Genomic DNA, 21,720 nt, shown 5'->3' on the forward strand with positions numbered 1-21,720 from the left:
AGATAGTGTGTGAGTGAGAGAACGAAAGGAGAGTGTGTGGACATATGGGAAGTGGATATTTGTGGGTGAGGGTCAGCTACACTCCAAGGGACTATTGGGGATTGCCGATCCGGGCTCCCCTGACCAGGCAACCTACACTGCTGCTGAAATCTCTCCCTGTGCGATGACTCTACTGCAGAGACCGCACCATCTGGAAGGGGAGAGTGGCTGTTATAGGAAGACTATAGATCTTATGACACTATAAACAGAACACCCAGGGACCAACTGTGAACCCAGGAACACCGGGTCTCAGGCAGTGCAAATACTCTGACTCAGAGGAGCTCTGCACCTTCTCAAGGAAAGGTCAGATTATGCCTAGGGAAAGGACAGAGAGAACTACATAACCAGACAGCCAGAGAAGAGAGGTCATGAGGAGATAAAGAAACATCCCACATATAAAAGGAAAGGAGGCATCACCAGAAAAGGAAGTAAATAAAATGGAGGCAAGCAACCTGTCAGAGAAAGAATTCAGAGAAATGGTCATAAGGTTGCTGAAAAGAATGGAAGACAAATTCAATAATATGTGTAAGAACCAAGAGGAAATGAAGAAGATCCAAGAAGAAATGAAAAATGACATTCCTGCTATAAAGAACTCAATAGAAAGCATCAACAGTAGACTATAAGAAGCTGAGGACCACATCAGTGAGCTAGAAGACAAAGTAGGAAAAAATACCCAAGCAGAGCAGCATCTAGGAAAAAAAAAATTAAAAAACAGAAGGAGAGCCTAAGGGAACTTTGGGACAACATAAAACGAAACAACATCCACATAATAAGGATACCAGAAGGAGAGGAAACTGAGCTAGGAATAGAAAACCTGTTTGAAGAAATAATGGCAGAAAGCTTTCCTGATATAGGGAAGAAAAAACTCACACAAATTGAAAAAGCTCACTTAGGGGACTTTAATACCCAACTATCACCACTGGACAAATCCTCTAAACAAAAAAAATCAGCAAAGAAACATCAATCCTAAATGATTCACTAGATCAGATGGAATTAACTGACATCTTCAGAACATTTCATCCAAAGCCACAGAATATATATTCTTCTCCAGTGCACATGGGTCATTTTCAAAGACAGACCATATAGACAGAAATCATATCTAGCATCTTCTCATATCAAAATGGCATAAAACTGGAAATCAACTACAATAAAAACAATCCCAAAAAATCAAACACATGGAGACTAAATAGCATGCTATTAAACAAAGACTGGGTTACCAGAGAGAGCAAAGAAGAAATAAAAAACATTATGGTAACAAATGAAAATGAAAACACAACAATCCAAAATCTTTAGGACACAGTGAAAGCAGTCTTGAGAGGGAAGTTCACAACTCTACAAGCCTACTGAAAGAAGAAAAAAAAGAAACATGGTAATAAATTACCTAATCCTACAACTCAAAGAGTTAGAAAGAGATTAATAAGAAAAGCCCAGTGTAAGCAGAAGGAAGGAAATAATAAAAATCAGAGCAAAGATAAATGACATACAGACAAAAAAAAACACAAAAACAAAAACCCACAAAAAAAATAAAAACAAAAACAATACAAAAGATCAACAAAACCAAGAGCTGGTTCTTTGAAAGGATAAACCTCTAGCCAGGCTCACCAAGAAGCAAAGAGAGAGGACCCAAATAAACAAAATCAGAAATAAAAGAGTAAAACAACAACAGACCCCCACAGAAATACAAAGGATTGTTAAAAAAATACTATGAACAACTATTTCAACAAACTGGACAACCTGGAGGAAATGGACATATTCCCAGAAAAATATAACCTTCCAAAACTCAATCAGGAAGAATCTAAACATCTTGCCGAAACCGGTTTGGCTCAGTGGATAGACTGAAAGATCCCAGGTTCGATTCCAGTCAAGGGCATACCTTGGTTGTGGGCACATCCCCAGTAGGAGGTGTGCAAGAGGCAGCTGATCGATGACTCTCCCTCATTGATGTTTCTAACTCTCTATCCCTCTCTCTTCCTCTCTGTAAAAAAATCAATAAAATATATTTAAGAATCTAAACATCTCAATAGGCCAATAACTATGGAAGAAATTGAAGCAGTCATCAAAAAGCTTCCAGCAAACAATAGCTTCACAGGGGAGTTTTACCAAACATTCAAGGAAGAACTAAAACCTATCCTCCTCAGACTATCCCAAAAAATTCAAGAGGAAGGAACACTTCCAAACTCCTCTATAAAGCCAGCATCACCCTAATACCAAAACCAGATAAAGACAACTCAATGAAAGAGAATTAGAGGCCAATATCCCTCATGAACATAGATGCCAAAATCCTCAACAAAATTCTAGCAAATCGACTCCAGAAGATCATAAACCTTGACCAAGTAGGATTTATCCTGGGGATGCAAGGATGGTACAATATCTGCAATCAATAAACGTGATACATCATATAAACAAATTGAGAGATAAAAACCACATGGTCATATCAATTGATGCAGAAAAAACATTTGACAAAATCTAACATCCTTTCTTTATAAAAGCTCTTAACAAGGTGGGAATAGAAGAGTCATACCTCAACATAATAAAAGCCATATTTGACAAACCCACAGCCAACATCATACTCAATGGGCAAAAACTAAAACCATTTCCCCTAAGAACAGGAACAAGACAGGGATGCCCATTCTCACCACTCCTGTTCGACAGAGTACTGGAAGTATTAGCCATTGAGATTAGACAAGAAGAAAAAATAAAAGGCATCCAAATTGGAAAAGAAGAAGTAAAATTGTCCTCATTTGCAGATGACATGATATTGTACATAAAAAACCCTAAAGACTCCATCAAAAATTAGATTTAATAAATGAATTCGGCAATGTAGCAGGATAAAAAAAAAATGCCAAGAAATCTATGGCATTTCTATACACCAATAGTGAACTTACAGAAAGAAAGACTAAAAAAGCAATCTCATTTAACACTGCACCAAAAAAACTAAGATACCTAGGAATAAACTAACTAAGGAGGTAAAAGACCTATACATGGAGAACTACAGGACACTAAAAAAAGAGATAGAGGAAGATGTACACAGTTGGAATTGGTAGAATCAACATCATTAAAATGTCCATATTACTCAAAGCAATCTATAGATTCAATGCACTCCTCATTAAAATACCAATGGCATATTTCACAGAGCTAGAAAGAACTCTCCAAAAATCCATCTGGAATAAAAAAAGACCCCGGATAGATACAAAGTGACAACAAATACATATCTATCAACAAGTGAATCTAAAAATCAAGTGAATAAAAAAACTTGATGAACAGAATAAACTGGTGAATATAATAGAATCAGGGACATAGAAAGGGAGTGGACTGACGGTTCTTGGGGGGAATGGTGTTTGGGGTATGAGAAAAGAGACTGGACAAAAATCTTACACCTATGGACAAGGACAGTGGGGGGGGGGGGTAAAGGGCATGGAGTGGGGTGGCAACCAGGGGGAGGGGAGAAAAAAGAGGAACAACTGTAATAACCTGAATAAAGATTTATTCAAAAATAAAAAGACACAGATGCTTTGATCCCAAAGGTATATATTCACATGTACACAGAAGTATGTAGAAAAACCTTTACTTCAATCTTATTTGTAATAGGAAAGGTGTGAGAAAACTCTAAATGCCTATCAAGGCCTTGATAAATAAATTATGGTACAATTACACCAGGGAATACTACAGAGCTGTTTAAAATAATGAGGCAGGTTTACATGGACTCAAATGAAACTACCCCCTACCTCAAGAATGACATGGAAAAAGCAAGATACAAAGCAAACACCTGTATGTATCACATGTCACCTGTACGTGGGGAGAAAATAAACAAGGTGGGGAAGTGGGGCTATTTACACACACACAAAAAAACATCTCTGGAAGGACAGAGAAGACACTGGGAATCAGAGCTGCCTCTGAAGAGAGGATACTGGGGAATGGGGAAGTACACTTTAACTTAGTGCTTTCAAAAAAACAAGGTGGCTACATTATCAATTCAAATAAATTATTCTAAAATAAAAGCTATGCTGCTTCCAAACAGGTGAGTGCTAATGAGCTTTTAAAGATTAAAATTCTCAAATGATTGCTATATATTCTGAAATGTTTCCTGACTTCATTTTAAGAGTTAACTTCTCAAACCATTAAGCAGTAGTAATCGTAGTAGAAATAATAAAAGACTACTTACATCAACACCTCCAAACAAGTCAAAAATATATGTATTTGGGTAAGTGGTTTCTTGGGTTAGTTTCCTCTCTTCAGTAACGAATGCCATAGCCTCCATGGAGAGAAGAGGAGAAATGTCCTGGTTTAAAGAAAGCATGCAGACAGACATTCAGTTTTTGTATCTAACACAATCAGACACCAAAGCATCAGTTTGCATTTTAATCCCAACTTAAATCCCCATGAGATAGCCCCCAATGAACCACACTTCCTCATATTCAGACCCCCTGCAGAATCCTCTCCCACACTGAATCTGGGCTGGTATGACTCCTTCAACAAACAGAATGTGGCAGAAGTGACACTAGGCAATTCGGGCCTAATTATTGAGAAAGACTGGCAAAGTTGGCTTTTGCTATCTTGGAACCCAATCACCATGCTGTGAGAAGTCCAACATGGGCACCTACGGCCATGAGGAGGAGAACTGAAGCTAAGGACTGATATCCTTAGCTGATCTCCAGCTGACAACACCAACCTACCAGCTATGTGAGTGAAGCCACTCTGGATCTTTCAGATGATTCAACACCCAACCCAACACCACATAAAGCAAAAGAACCACTCAACCAAACCATTATGCAGTAGTAATAGTAGTAGAAATAATAAACAACTACTTATATCAACACCTCCAAACAAGTAAAAATTATATGTATTTGAATAAGTGGTTTCTTGGGTAAGTTTCCTTACCCGAAAAAATTGTTACAGATATATAGTGATTATTATCCCAAGCTACTAAGTTTTAGGGTAGCTGGTTCTGCAGCAATATATAACCAAAACATTGCTAAGTGTCACCTCTTCCAGGAAGTCTTCTGACTCCCTTCAGTAGGAGCATTCTGATGCACCTCTGAAGCCCCAAAGAAATCTGTGATTCATTGTGGCACTTAGCTCTTTTACTTCATACCTCTTTACAAACATGTCACCCTTCCCTAGATTAAATACTCCTCGAAGATAAGACAAACAGATTCCTCTTTGTATTCTCCCTAGCAGGTATTCAATACAGTCAATACAGTGTAGAGGCTCTCAAATTTGGAAGGACCAAAGAATCCTTTGTTCATATGGAACAGAGGTAATAGAAAAAAAATAATAATCTTACAGAAAAGTTGATATAACGAAAGTTGTAATAGTAGTAGTAATAGCTAATTAATTTAGTGCTTAAGTCTAAGCCCTTCATGCATTACCTCTTTTAATCCTCACAACCCTATGTAAGATAATAGTAACTTATCCCAAAATTTTACAGGTAAGGAAGCTAAGGCATGAAGAAGTTGTCAATGTCACACAGAGGTAGAGCCGGGATTTAAGTGTAGGAAATCTGGTTCCAGAGTCTGTGCTTGTAAAGCATAACTATTTTGGGTGAAAGAGTAGAAAGAATCCAGGACCTTACTCAGATTCTCCCTGCAGGAACCTGTGAGGAGCAAACACTGTGTGCTCAAACACTGGTGAGCATCAGAATCATCAGAAGGGCTTCTTAAAATTCAGACTACTGGTCCCACCTGCAGAGTTGTAATGGGTCTGAGGGGGGCCTGAGAATGTGCATTTATAACAAGTTCCCAAGTGATGCTGATGCTGCTGGTCCAAGTACATCAAGAAAAAGCAGAACTCTTACAGATCACTGTTATATGCCAGGCACTGCGCTTTTACATTTTAGTTCATTTAACCCTTAAAATAATTTAATAAGCATACTTTTACTCATTTTATATGTAAAAAAAACAGTATCACAAAGTTGCCTAGGGTCACATAATTAGTAAGTGACTGGACCACTTTTCCTGGATCTTATTTTTCTCATCCATAAAACCAGGAAGTACTTCCTGCTGGCAACCTAGTACAGTGGAAGCTGGTCTTTGGATAAGACAAATCTGGGCTCAACATATAGTAGCCACAAGCTTTTGGGCAGGTTATTGTCGAGTCTTGTTTTTTTTCTAAACTGAAAAAGAGAATATAAAAAACAGCTGGATTTTGTCTATCCAGCAGCTTTCTCTCTTCTTCGGGTAACAACTCCCCCCTTTCCACATAGTTCTGCTCAGGTTGTCAACAAGCAACTCAGTCCCAGCCCCTCGCCAAATCATCTCATTCCCCTCACCTGAGTGGCTAACACATGTTACAGAAATGTCACCCAAGACCTATGATTACACGGAAGAACTTGAGGTCACACACAGATGTCAAGACAAGAAATGTACAGCCTCCATGGACACAATGAGGGGGGTGAGGCCCTGAGGTGGGGGGTGAGGGTAGTATGGTGGGGGTCAATGGGGGAAAAGGAGGGACATACGTAATATTTAAAAAAATAATTATAAAAGAAGAAATGTACAGCCTAACTGTTCAGCTCCTGAATTCACACCTGTGCTTGTCAATTATGTAAAACAATAAAGGATCTTTTTTTTTCCTAGTCTGAGTGAGTTACTGTCACCTGCAATCAAAATATTCTAGACTAATACAAAGAAAACACCACCCATCTCATAAAGTTACCATAAAAATTAAATTTGCCTTGGTACACAGTAAATTTCAAATAAGCATTTGCTGGGTGAATAAAGAAATGATGATCACAAAGCAAGCACTCACTATTAATTTCCCTCATTCTACTTCTTTTTCCTCCTCCTTCATATTTCAAATTTTGCAGGAATCAAATGAAATTAATATTTAACTCTTTACAAAGTGTTTTTAAACAAGTGTAAAAGACTATAATTATTGCCGAAGCCGGTTTGGCTCAGTGTCCAGCCCATCTTGCTCAGCCCCAATAGGCCAGACCCCAGCAGCAAGTTAACTTATTGGTCAGTCAGAGCATCTGTGCTCTGGTGGTCAGTGCATGTCATAGTGACTGGTTGATGGGTCGACTGTCTGCCTCCTGGTGGTTAGTGCACATCGTAGCGAGCGATTGAACATACTTAGCATATCATTAGCATATTATGCTTTAATTGGTTAAACGGATGACTGGACAACCAGACACTTAGCATATTAGGCTTTTATCATATAGGATAATTGTCAATAACCACAAGGCCACTTCCATGAAACGTGTGATCCTTTAAACCCTATTCAAAAAGAATGCCATCTCGATCTCAGGGCACAGTGTTGACCTCCCAAAATAAGCAAGCACTGACACCGAGTCTAGAAGGACATCCACAGGGAACTCACTGGTGATTATCCTTTGGTGTTGGGGGTTTTATTTTCTTCTTTGCACTTTTTCTGAACTTCCCAATTTTTCTACAGCTTACGTAATAAAAACAGAAAAATTTTAAAAATAGACTGAGAGGGTTTTTTTAAAATTTATTTATTTATTTTTTATTTTTATTTTTCTTATGAGAGGTTTTTTTTTAAAAGCAGACATCTTGTGTCACTTGGATGCCCTGAATGCAGCCCCTTCAAGGCCCAGAAGAATTACCTTGAGGATGTTTTGACACTCAGCGAAGTCGCTGTGGAGGTGGCTGGTTGCATGCAGCTTCAGGAGCAGCTGAGGAATCCCACTCCATTTGGACTGTTTGTCTCTCTCGGTCAGAAACGTCTCAGTGAACTGTGAGTCAAAAGAAAGAGAAACATTTTACTGGTGAGGAAAGAACTACAGCTGACCTTAAACAACATGGGTTTGAACTGTTGGGTCCACCTACGGTATATGTGAATTTTTTCAGTAATTATACCGTCGGCCCTCTGTATACCCATGTTTTGCATCCCAGATTCAGTCATCCTGGGATTAAAAATAGTATCGTATTTTCAAACTGTGGCTGGGAGTCCACAGATGTGGAGGGGGTACTTTATGCACTGCTCCTCTGACATTTTATAAAAGGGACTTGAGAATCTGCTTGTTATCTGCAGAGATCCTGGAACCAATCCCGATAGTAGATACTAAGGGACAACCGCATTAGCATACAGGGCAAAGAAGAGCAACTGTCTCCCCAATCCCCCCTCCACACACACACACACACACACACACACACACACACACACACACTCCCGGACATGTAATTCAAAGACTTCTTTCTAGAAACCTTCAAAGATTCCTCAGTAGCCTATGAGTTAAAAGTTAACTCTTGCCTTGTGATAGAACACCCTTCATATTCTACCACCTACTTTCCTTTCTAGCCTCCTCTCTTTCCCAATGCACACTCCAGAGTCCAAGTACACGTTCTTTCTCTTTGCCCCTCTGCACAGGTTCTTCCCCTAAACTGTCCTCTCCTTGTCTTTTCTACCTGGAAGCTTCTTCTCCATCTTCAAAATGCAAACCAAACAGCCAGAGAATTTCCTTGACTGGCCTTTGCCTCTCTTCTAAAAGAGTAGGTGCCCTTCCGCTGGGCCCCTATCGACATTTATCCTACTGTATCATAATTAACAGTTCACGTGTTCTCCTCCTGTAAATTACGAACTCCTTTGGAGCAGGTATCAAGCTGTTGTTTGTCGGGCATACCTTCTCTCTCTCTCAAAGAATGCCAGGCACTGGTTTAATGATATGTACATTAACCAATTATGGCACATTTCCACCAACACTAGTGGGACAAACCACTGTCAGGGGCCAGATGTGAATTATTTTCATGTGCACCTGTCCCTCAATCAGGTAAAAGCTCTTGGTAACTGTTACTATATAGGACATGCAAGTCTTCAATAAAGTCTTAGTCACAACTCCATCCTGATACATGGTGGTCCCAATACCTAGTCAAGCACCATTATCCTCCCTGAGCATGTTTTAACTGTAAAAATAAGATAATACTGGGTAACGGGAGGCAATGCTTGTGAGAGTGACTTGTATTAGGATAAACCAGAGGAAATTACCGTTTTGTAGGGAAAAATGATAAAATATTAGGAATTTAATATCATTCTAAAGCTCAAATCAATGCAAATCCAAAAACAATGGGAAAACCACCTTTCCTTTCCTTGAAACTATGACTTTATGAAACTTAGCAAAAACAGTATTTACAAATTTATAGCTGTAAACATTTATATTTTTAAAAGAGGTGATCTCAAATCACTTATTCAAACTTCCACCAAAAGAAAGTAAAAAAAGAAAAGGAGTGAACCAAACACAAACCAAGCAAAAGGAAATAAAAAAAATATTATTGTAAATTAAATGATAGAGAACAGAAAAATAATAGAGAAAAATCAACAAAATCAAAAGCTGCTTCTTCGAAAAAACGTGAAAACTTTACTTACACTGACTAACTTACACAGACTCAAATTACTAAATTCAGGAATGAAAGATTAAATATTACTAGCAAACTTATCAAAATAAAGTTTATACTATATAGTAAGTGAATACCAGGAACAACTATATGCCAACAAATTATAAAACTTCTGTGAAATAAACAAGTTCTTAGAAAGATACAAACAAAAGAAACTGACTCAAGAAAAACAGACAAAGAACATCTGATGACTCTACAAGAGATCAAGTTAGCAATTTAATAAAAAAAGAAAGAAAAGCTCAAATTGAGATGCTTCCATTAAATAGAAAGGAATACCGCCCAACTCATTCTATGAGGCCAGTATTACTCTGATCCCAAAAATCAGACAAAGAAGGACATCACACAAAAACTATAGGCCAATATAAATATCTCTTATGAGAATATTATCATAATTAATGGTAAAAGCCTGAATGTTTTCCCACTAAGATCAGGAAAAAGACAAGGATGCTAACTCTCACCACATCTATTTAACACTGTAATAAAAATTCTAGCCAGAGCAATTAGACAAGAAAAAGAAATAAAAGCATCCAGATTGCAAAGGGAAAAAAAGCAAACCTATGTTTTCAGATGACATAATATTGTATAATATATAAAATACAGAGGGGGGGAAAGTAGGATTATAGTTGTTCATATGGAAAATACAATAATCCTATATAATAAGAGAGGAATATGCTAATTTTCCCTTACTCCTTGAGGCATAACGACTAACCATGTAAGGACCAGATCATGGATCTGCAGAAGGGTGGAGCAGTGAACTACAAGTGGGCAGCAAAAAGTTATAGGAAGAGGCAGGGTAGCAAGCTATGAGGGGGAGAAGGGAAAGGGGCCCGGGTGAGGGTGCAGGGGTAACTACAGGAGGGCAGGGCAGCGGGCAGAGAGCTATAGGAGGGCCGCAGAAAGCTACTGGCACAAAGATTTGCGCACAAGACTACTAGTTAAATAATAATACCAGAATATACTCTTGTGTTTCATGTACACACAAATCTACTGTAAATCTACTTTCGTCCCATCCTGTATATTAAGGAACACACACAAACTATTAAAGCTAATAAGTTCAGCAAGATTGCAGGATGCAAAATCAATATACAAAAATCAGATGAATTTCTATATACTTGTAATGAACAACCCAGAAATAAAATTAAGAAAACAATTCCATTTATAAAAGCATCCATCAAACAGAACAAAATACTCAGGAGTAATTTTAACAAAAGGAATATAAGCCTTATACCTCCCTACCTCCCTCTCTCCTTTCCTTCCCTCCATTTCTCCCTTTCACTGTCTCCAAAAATCAATGGAGAAAATATCCTCAGATAAAGATTAACAACAAATCTTTTTAAAAAATTAACAATCTATAAAAAGGTTAAAAATTTGTATCAGAAATTCAGATTTAATACTTGAAAATTTTACTCAATTTAATTCACCACATTAATAACAAAGCAGAACAATTATGTGAATGTCTCAATTGATGCAGAAAAGCATTTTAATAAAATTCAACATTCTTTCATAATAAACTCATAAACTCAGAAAATAAGTGAGCTAATAATAGTATCTACAGAAAACCTTCAGGAAACATCATACTTAATGGTGAAATGCTAGAAGCTTTCCCTCTTAGATCAGGAACATACCATTTCAATTCACTGCACAGGCAGCACAGTTAGGCAAAAAAAAAAAAAAAAAAAATCAAAGATATAAGATTGGAAAGGATAAAATAAAAAACTTCATTTGCCAATATGATATTCACAGATGATTGAACACATACACAATCCAGAAGAATGTAAAGGTAATGTATTAAAATATAGAATTAATATAAATAAAAGAGCAATAAAAAATTCATCTGATTTCCTATTATAGCTACAGTTAAAAAATGCAATTTTAAAAACACTATTTACAATACCATAAAAAAAAATGTCAAATGCTAAGAAATAAATGTAATGTAAGTGAGGCAAGACCACTACATAGAAAACTATTAAAAATTATCAAGAGAGATTAAGATTAAACCAAGGAAAAAGAGGAAAGAGGAGGGGGAGTAGGGAACAGGGGAAAAGAGAATAAAAGTATTATTTTTAATAGAATGCAATCTGAATACAATCTCAACCAAAATACTGTTTTTAAAACTGAGATAAAATATGTATGGAAATGGCAAAGGGCCAAGAAGAGCCAAGGAATCTTAAAGAAAACTAAGTACAAGAAGTTATTCCTATTCAATATACTATAGATAAAATCAACACAAAGTTACAGAAAATAAGACAATGTGTCAGTACAAGATTAAATAGATTAGTGGATCATAATAACATGAAACAGACAAAGGTGGCACTAAAAAGTAAGGGGGGATAAAAGAGACTTTTCAATAAATAACAATGGGTCACACTAGATATCTATATAGATTATAACTATCACACCCCAAAATAAATTCCAAGTAAAGTCTACATCTAAATATAAACGAAACAATAATGCTTCTAAATGACGAACAGAATACCTTCATGACCTTGAACTAGGCAAATACAACATGCACTAACATAAAGAAGATATTGATACCATGAGTTGTATTAAATTTAAGCACTTCCAGCCAAAACCGGTTTGGCTCAGTGGCAGAGCGTCGGTTTGGGGACTGAGGGGTCCCAGGTTCGATCCCGGTCAAGGGCATGTACATTGGTTGTGGGCACATCCCCGGTAGGGGGTGTGCAAGAGGCAGCTGGTCGATGTTTCTCTCTCATCGATGTTTGTAGCTATCTCTCTACTTTCCTCTCTATAAAAAATCAATAAAATATATATTTTTAAAAAAATTTAAGCACTTCTGTTCATCAAAAAATCTTTTTAGAGACTGAAAAGACAAGCCACCAAATGAGAGAAACTATTAGGAAATTTAAAAAACTATCTGCCAAACTATTAGGAAATTTAAAAAATTAAAGTCAAACACACACACACACCAAACTATTAGGAAATTTAAAAACTTAAAGTCAATTATACATACACACACACACACACACACACAAAAAAAAAAAAAAAAAAAAGGGGCAAAAGATTTAAACAGGCAACCCACCAAACAGGGTGTCCAAATGGCCAATAAACATATGAGAAGGTGCTTAACCTCCTTAGCCATCAGGGAAACACAAATTAGGATCATGAGACCATTGCACACACATTAGAATGGTTCGAGTTAAGATTGACAGCACCGTGCATTAGCAAGGACATGGAGCTACAGCAACCCATAAACTGCTAGTGGGAATGTAAATTAGTACAACCACTTGGTACACTGTTCTGTAATGGCTATTGATGCCGAACCTATGCATATCCTATAACCCAGCAATTCTAAGTATATACCCAACCGGAACTGCATGTACCCATCAAGAAACAGTGATGGTCTTCTCCCTGCTACTCTATTCAAATTCAACTCATTTTTCAGAACCAACTCAAAGTCTCATCTATTCCACGAAGCTCTCTAAAGCAATCAATAAAACTTCATAGGAGAACCCTGGCTGGTGTGGCTCAGTTGGTTGCGCATGCACTGAAAAGTCACTGGTCCAATTCCTAGTCAGAGCACATACCCAGCTTTCAGGATCGATTCCCAGTTGAGGTGAATATGGGAGATAACTGATCAGTTTCTCTCTCACATCAATGTTGTCCTCTCTCTCTCTCTCTCTCTCACCAACAAAAACACATAAAAAAATTTTAATAGATTTATATAAAGCTTCATAGGAGAGCCGAAACCGGTTTGGCTCAGTGGATAGAGTGTCAGCCTGTGGACTGAAGGGTCCCAGGTTCAATTCTGGTCAAAAGCAGTACCTTGGTTGTAGGAGGTGTGCAGGAGGGAGGTGATCCATGTTTTTAACTTTCTATCCCTCTCCCTTCTTCTCTGTAAAAAAATCAATAAAATAAAAGAAATTAAAGAAAAAAGCTTCATAGGAGAGAAAACTTCTTTTAAAAATAGAAGGCCATGCCCTAGCTGGTTTGGCTCAGTGGATAGAGCGCCAGCCTGTGGACCAACGTGTCCCAGGTTTGATTCCAGTCAAGGGCACATGCCCGGGGTTGCGGGCTCGATCTCCAGTAAGGGGTATGTAGGAGGCAGCCAATCAGTGATTCTCTCTCATCACTGTTGTCTGTCTGTCTGTCTCTCTCTCTCTCTTCCTCTCTGTTAATTAAAAAAAGAGGAAGACCTGCCCGGCCAGTATGGCTCAGTGGTTGAGCGTCAACCTATGAACCAGGAGGTCACAGTTCTATTCCCAGTTGGGACACATGCCTCGTTGCAGGCTTGATCCCCAGTGTTGGGCATGTAGGAGTCAGCTTATCTGATTCTCTCTCATCATTGACATTTCTATCTTTCTCCCCCTCTCCCTTCCTCTCCAAAATCAACAGTTGTATTTATAAAAATAAAAGTAAGACCCCAGCGAACATTTAGTGCGATAATTCTGCAGAGGAGGTTAACGTCAGGTGATAGACATGATGCTTTATAGTTGTTAAATATATATTTTTAATCCTCATCTGAAGATATTTTCCCATTGCTTTTCAGAGCAAGTATAAGAAAGGGAAGTGGGGGGAGAGATAGCAGCATCAATGTGAGAGACACATTAACTGGTTGCCTCTGCACGTGCCCCTGCCGGGGGTGGGGAACAAACCGGCAACCAAGGTATGTACCTGTGACTGGGAATCAAACCGGTAACCCTCGGGTGCAGGCCAATGCTCTAACCACTAACCTACACAAGCCAGGGCTATAGCAGTTATATCAATATATATAAAAGCCTAAGTGACCAGCCAACCAGCCAGTAGCAATGACCACCAGGCAGCAGACGCACAGCGCAGGAATGGAAACCACAGGCATGAAAACATGGAACAGACTGATGAATCTCAGAGGGAAGGGGCGAGGGGAGTGGGAAGAGATTAACCAAAGATCTTATATGCATACTAGAGGTGTGGTGCACAGTCTAGTGCACTGGCAGGTCCCTTGGCCTGGCCTGTGGGGATTGGGCAGAAACCAGTTCTCTGATATCCCCCAAGGGGTCCCAGATTGCGAGAGGGTACGGGCCAGGACAAGGGACCCCACTGGTGCATGAATCCATGCTCCAGGCCTCTAGTATTTTAATGTTTATCTACACAGTATATATCAGGCACAATGAATAAAAAGACTTTCATAAATGCATATCATAGCTAAATTTCAGAATACTAGAGAGGTGGGGGGTGGTGGAAGGAGAAGAGATGGGGAGAGGGTATCCTAAAAGCTTTCAGGGGCGGAGGGATGGGGAAATAATGTACCTACTTTTCTCCGGCATTCTCAAACAAAATAACACTGATTCACTATAATTTGTATGATAAACTACCAGTTTATATTTTTTTAAATATTTTCTCAGCACTTTCCTATTCAAGATTAGGAAACGAATGAACGTATTTTTCTCACATTCATATTTATAGAGTGACGAATTGAACAAGTCGGTGCAAGTTCGCGAAGCTTTGAGACAAAAATTGGCAAGAATGTTTACTGCGCGTATGCTTGTAACAAGATGATACTGGTATATCATTATGTGCAGGTTTTTATCCTACAACTTACACAATTTTATAAACATATATAATAAATTTTTTACTTCATAGGTACTTTTATAAATAATTTATATGTTTTTATATTATAAGATAATATGATGTAAGTAAATAGGTACTATCAGTGTATGTTGAGATCCACTATCGTGGACCCCCATTTTCATTTCATGGACCCCCAAATTTTTTTTTCGCTGACGTAGACCCCTTGCAGGTTGTCATAGACCCCTGGGGGTTGATATAGACCACTTTGGGAATCACTGTTCTAACTAGTGGTGGTCACAGGACTGTATACATTTATCAAAATGAATACATAGAACTACATACTAAAAATGGTGAATTGTATTGTTTATATGTACATCCCAATTTAAGAAATAGAAGGGAAAGGGTGACTTTTTCTCTAAGAAAAATAAAAAATTATAAAACAAAAATAATTGTTTTTTGTAAATAATTATATCATCACCATCGTGACATAAATACTTAACACCAACACTCCAAACTGTGATAAAACTACAAGAGTAGAATGATGGACACAAAACATGTGGCACAGGTGGCTGTGAATTAAAGTTTAATCTTCTACAAGAAGAAAATAGGTAATGTCTAAAATTAAAAGTCAGTAAACAGCCTTATAAACATGCTATTTAGAAATACAGGCTCTCCTGTTTCCTGGACCTTTTCTTGCAAAAGGAACAGCTCCAGTGTGGACAGTGGTGGCCTGGGTGGGGAGGGGTGTGTATGTGGAACCCGGGGGTGAAAAACAAGGCAGGGCACTGCTGGGGGCTTTGTTTTGTTTTGAATGTTTTTTATTGATGTCAGAGAGGAAGGGAGAGGGAGATAGAAACATCAATGATGAGAGAGGATCATTGATTGGCTGCCTCCTGAGTGTCCCACACTGGGGATCGAACCCTCAACTGGGGCATGTGCTCTGCCTGGGAATCAAACGGTGACCTCCTGTTCACAGGTAGAAGCTCAATTGCTGAGCACGCTGGCCGAGCAGGGCACTGCTGTGTCTTGTTATAAGGCTCATGATACTGAGAAGTCTTCCTCTCCACATTCCAGGTATTCAACGTCACAAGGCATCTACTGTCATTTTAAAATAATCATTTGGATTTTGTTTTCCTGTGAACAGCTGAGTACTGATGAAAGAGCCAACATCAAGTCATCTTTGAAGTTTGAATTATTGGCAGGTGTTTATGGGTTTTTTTCTCCTGGAGTACTTGTGGCTTAACAGTTTGTATGTGATAATCTCTTACATCATGCTACTTAGCTATCAACCTGTTTAGTCAATGTGACATTTATAGTTTTCAGACTTATTTTGTCTTTACTGCACTTTTCTTTTATAATAATTAAAGGCTGAATTCTATATACACCAATGTACACTGTTTGTTTAATCCTAAGTGTAAGATATCTAAACCTCAAAATACCATATTAAGTGCAAGGAAATACCCATCTTAAAGGATAATTAATGAGGATTAAATACCTTGTTAGGTTATTCTGGTAACAAATGGGAACCAATGATTACTTGTGTCCACTTTAATAGGATTTGTTTTGTTTCAATATAATTAGAAATAAATTTTATGGCCTGTGAATACAAAAACTTCCTATGAAGATTAATGGTATTTATTTATATTTTTAATTTATGAGAATTTATTCTATTCAGAGTTTTTTCAGTATCAAATTTCCTTCCCCTGAAGACTATATTTGACTTACACCCTAAGGTTTCACAAACACTAATGCTTATAGAATAAAGGTAAAACAAGCAGCTCCTACTGATTGTTTAAAGGGAGGGCTCCATCGAAGTAAAAAGTATGAAGTAATTAACACTCAGGAAAACAGGTATTCTGATATGCCAATGATCATTTAAAAAATAATGACTGGAAAACAGAACAAGGATGTCATAACCCAGGAGTATCTGAAGCAGTATCTCTAGGGGTTGTAGGTAAGAAATGTAGATTTGATTCTAACTGCAATGAGATGGCATTGGAGGATCTGATTTGCTTTATGGATCAAATGTGCTGAGAAGTGTGAATAAGCTCTGTAAATGCTGAAGCATATACCAGCGTATTTTATTACCTGAACAGAGGACAGATTGAAAGGGAGATGGAAATAAGGCACACTAAAGCCTAAGTAGGACAGGCCTATTCTAAACCAGGTGACCAGGCGTCTCTCCTGGGCTTCTTTTAAGTCCCATTTAGGGAAACGGGCAAGACTTGGGGAAGGAAGATCAGGTTCAGTGGAAGAGGAATCGGGAATATTATTTTTGACATATTAAGTATGAGATGTCCATTAGATATCTAAATGGAGATGGTGAGAAGGTATTTGGATATACCCATCTGGAGTAAAAGTGGAGATATTAGGATGGAAATATAGAATTAGGATCCATCAGAATATGGAGTACTTATTAAAAACAATACTCACTAACCTTTACAGCATGCTTATTGTGTTTCAGACACTATTTAGGTGCTTTGTATGTACTAATTCACTTGTTCCTAACCTTAACAGATTAGCCCCATGACTGTCCTTATTTTACAAATGAACAAACTGAGATATAAAGAAATTAAGTAACTTGCCCAGAGACACATAGCAAGCATGGGCCAGAGCTGGGATTCAAACCTAAGTTATTCTATTTTCTTTAAAGCCACTGGACTGTTTGGGAGCACAGAGAGAGCATGACTGAGGAGGAGGAAGACTGTGCCATCAAACAATTTACTGAGACCTGAGTCCCGATCAAGTGCCTGGCACCATTTCAGTCTCTGCGGATGTGAAGAAAAGTAAGACAAAGTCCCTCAAGAAGATAATGTCCCTAAAAGCCACAGGTTGACAACAACTTTGAATAAACATCTATTATGTGCCACACACTTGCCAAGCATTTTAGACATATCATTGCACTTAATCCTCCTAACAACACTAGGAGGTAGATGTTATTGCCATTTTAGAAATAAGGAAACTGAGGTTAAATAATACACCATAGGTCACACAACTAGTGAATGACAGAACTAGTGTTCAATCCAGGTCCACCTTGAAAATCTGTTTTTTTCCAATGATTTCCTATTACATGTTACAACGTGGGTGAATCTTAAGGACATTATTCTAAGTGAATGATTCCACTCACATGAGTTATCTAAATATTCAAATTCACAGAAACGGAAAGTTGAGTGGTGGTTACCAGAAGCTGAGGGGGAAAAGGGAGGGTTGTCTACTGGGTATAGAATTTCAGATTTTCTTTCTTTTTTTTAAATATATTTTTATTGATTTCAGAGAGGAAGGGAGAGGGAAAGAGAGACAGAAACATCAATGATGAGAATTATTGATTGGCTGCCTCCTGCAGGTGACTGAGCCTGCAACCTGGGCATGTGCCCTTCATCAGAATAGAACCGGAACCCTTCAGTCCTGCCCGCTGACGTTCTACCCACTGAGCCAAACCGTCTAGGGCTAGAACTTCAGATTTTCAAGATGAAAAAATTCTGGCGATCTGTTTCACAACAATGTGAATATACTTAACACTACTGAACTGCACACCTAAAAATGGATAAGATCATACGTGTTATTTTTTTTTTATATATCACAATTAAAAAAGTTTTTTTTTTAATCTGGTCTTTCCCATTATAGCTCATGCCATAATGGATATGCTTACTGTACTATAGCAATACCTGCAAGGCCCTGGTCAGTGTGGCTCAGCTGGTTAGAGCATCGTCCTGTGCCCCGAAGGGTCTCGGTTTGACTCCCAGTCAGAGCATATACCCAGGCTGGTTTGGTTCCCAGTCAGGGCGAGGCTGTGGTGAACACAGGGAGGCAACCAATTGAGGTTTCTCTCTCACACAGATGGTTCCCTCCCTCCCTCTCTCCCGTCTTCCCTCCCTCACTCTCTAGAATCAGTGGAAAACATATCCTCTGGTGAAGATTTACAAAAGAAAAGAAATACCTTTACAAAACTAATTTATTCTGCAATATGGAGGAGAAAGGGTGGAAGGTGTGGCAAAGAAGAAATTAAGAAAAGTTACCAGAAAAGGATACATCTGAAAGATGAAGGTCCCCACTTGATCCTCACTACAGTCTGGGAAGGTGTCTCCATCTGCACCTCCAGACCTGTACACTGTATCATCACAACCATCAGCCTACACCAATACTCCAGAAGCCTTCTCTCTGGTGAACTCCTCCAGTCTCCTTCCATTCCAAATAATCCAACACTGAAAACAAATTAAGTGTCCTAAATTGCCCCACTCACTATGCTTAAGAACTCTCATGCCTCTCTATTGCCCTCAGAACAGAGGATTGTGTTTAGGAGCAAAGTATCGAACCTTTTACTGTCTTAGCTTTCTCATCTGTGTTAAGGGATGAGTCGAGACACTGAATTAAAAAAAACCCTGAGGATTAGCCGAAGCCGGTTTGGCTCAGTGGTAGAGCGTTGGTCTGCGGACTGAAAGGTCCCAGGTTCGATTCCGGTCAAGGGCATGTACGGTCAAGGGCATGTACGTTGGTTGCGGGCACATCCCCGGTAGGGGGTGTGCAAGAGGCAGCTGGTCGATGTTTTTCTCTCTCATCGACGTTTCTAGCTCTCTCTCTCTCTCCTTTCCTCTCAGTAAAAAATCAATAAAATATATATATTTAAAAACAAAAAAAAAACCTGAGGATTAAATAACAACACTGTATACCTTGCACAATACTTGAGCCAAAGTATCTGATCAGTAATGGCGAGTTAGCTGCCTTTCTGCCTGTCCCTAAGAGCCAGCTCAGTAAGGCACTTTGGTCTAAAGAAGGATAGAGCAAGTATTTCCAGGATCTTCCTAAGGCAGAGAGAGAAGAATGCCAGCAGGAAAAAGTTGCTCATCTATGCTTATCCCCATGTCCAGGAAAATACTGCTCCCCCAGAACCGCTTCATCTGTGACCCTCCATACAAACTGACCACCTTGTCTTCCTTTTATTCTGTCCTCATCTTGAGTAAACAATACTGAAATGGCTCCAGATTAACATACACATATAAAGTTACACCGTAGAAAGTCTCACTCCCATATTCTCTCCATCTACACAATTGCCACCTCTCCCACCACTTTATTACTTTTTTGTGTATCCTTCAAAGGTTTCTTTATTGCCCTGGTTTGGCTCAGTGGATAGACTCTGATAGAGCATCAGCCTGCGGACTGAAGGGTCCCAGGTGCAATTCCAATTAAGGGCACGTGCCAGGTTGATCCCCAGTGAGGGGTGTGCAGAAAGCAGCCGATCAATGATTCTCATCATTGATGTTTCTAACTCTCTCTCCCTCTCCATTCCTCTCTCAAATCAATTTTAAAAATATATTTGTTAAAAAGTTTCTTTATGCAAGAGCTGTCTTTAAATTAAGTTAATGTTGCACAGGTGTGTTTACAATTTAAGTACTAGGAATGAGGAGGAGGATGGGAAGGAGCAAGGAGTGTAAGTCATTCATCCTGCTTTAACCTAAACTTAAAGCAATGGCCTTCGTTCATTAAAAAAACAGTAATAATCACATGTTGGGCGCCTATTATAAACCAGATACCAAATATAGCATTAATATTAACTGTTTACCCTTGTACCCTTACTATGCACCGGAAAAGCATTTAATGCTTTACACAATACACTCCCCTCCGACCCCCACAACACCTTGGGGTAGGTTCCTAATTATTATCTCCACTTTACAAATGGGGAAACCGAGGCAGAGAAGCTAAGTTGCCCGAGCAAGAGAGAGCAGCAGGGGCTTCGAAATCCAGGCCTGACACCACTCTTAACCATGACACTAAGCTTGGCAAAACAGACCCAGTCCTTGCACCCGCTGGAGCAGAGCCTAATAATGTGAGATACCGGTGAGAAACACGGGGTAGACAACAAAGAAATATGCAATCACACACTAGGAAAGTAATGGGAACGAAACACACTCGGGACTGTGCCTGAATAACAATGAGGACTTACTTGGGTTGGTGTGGGGGGTGGGGGGGTCCAGGAAAGGCCTCTGAGAGAATGACACAATGACAAACTTAAGACACGTTTAGGGGCGGACATGACCACGGGCCGCCCCGGTCACTTCACAAGGCGGAAGCCAACTCGCCCCGAGTCCCCCAGACGTGCGGACGTGGCGCAGAGCAGGCAGGACCCAGCCGCAGGCCCCGGGCTCGCACACGCCATCGGGGCACGATGCAGCCCAGCCCCGCTCGGCCCCGAACCCGGGGCCTGGAGACGGCCAGTGCCCGCCATCCGCCGCGGCTGACAGCGTGTGTGCAACCCGCGGGGAGACCCCGGGTCGGGCCCGTCCAGCGGCGGCCGGAAAGGCCTCTGCCCCGGCCCCTCGCCAGCTCCCGCCCGGTCCGCCCCGCCCCTCCCCGCCCCTCCGGGCCGGCTTCGTACCTGCACGGCCCGGACCAGGCCCCGGCCGGTCAGCTGGCCCTGCCGCAGCTGCAGCAGGATGTTGACGGGCCGCGGCCGGCCGCCCCATCCGCCCCAAGCCGCCACCGTGGCCGCCGCCCGTCGCCCTCGGCCGGCCCCAGACCCAGCCGCCGCCGGCGCCGCCGCCATGTCTCCTCGTCGGACAAACAGGAAGCAAGCGGCCCCAGGGCCGCGGAGATTTCTACGGGGTGGCAGAGGGGTCGCCGCAGCGCCCCCAGCGGGCCGTCGGTGGAGGCACAAGCCGCGTGGCAGGCACTGTGTGCGCCGCGGGGGCTGCTGGGAAATGTAGTCTTGGTTTCAGGCGGGGCAGGTGCGTTGAGAACTTGGCTGCCTCAGTTGCTTGTGGGGCCCTTGGGTGCGGCATTTCGGTGGCGAGGTCCCCCAGGTCTAGGACGAGTCCTGCTTGCGCACGCT

General features: G+C 40.1%; 1 protein-coding gene across 2 annotated transcripts in view; it reads right to left on the minus strand.

Moving 5' to 3' along the window:
• The window catches only part of TRPC4AP (transient receptor potential cation channel subfamily C member 4 associated protein), a 62,795-nt gene extending 41,289 nt beyond the window's left edge, over positions 1 to 21,506 (minus strand). Inside the window, exons 1-3 of one of the 2 annotated variants that reach the window (XM_084888555.1) lie at positions 21,268 to 21,506; positions 7,604 to 7,732; positions 4,202 to 4,318 (exon numbers count right to left, since the gene is read on the minus strand). In XM_084888555.1, coding sequence (XP_084744681.1) covers positions 4,202 to 4,318; positions 7,604 to 7,732; positions 21,268 to 21,435 — 414 coding nt within the window. In that variant the 5' untranslated portion in view covers positions 21,436 to 21,506. The remainder of the gene's footprint in view (positions 1 to 4,201; positions 4,319 to 7,603; positions 7,733 to 21,267) is intronic. The other variant, XM_084888556.1, reaches the window with a different exon arrangement.
• Positions 21,507 to 21,720: the final 214 nt, after the last annotated feature.

This window comes from Pipistrellus hanaki (assembly GCF_964339955.1).
Source record: "Pipistrellus hanaki genome assembly, chromosome: 6".
Classification (NCBI taxonomy): Eukaryota; Metazoa; Chordata; class Mammalia; order Chiroptera; family Vespertilionidae; genus Pipistrellus; species Pipistrellus hanaki.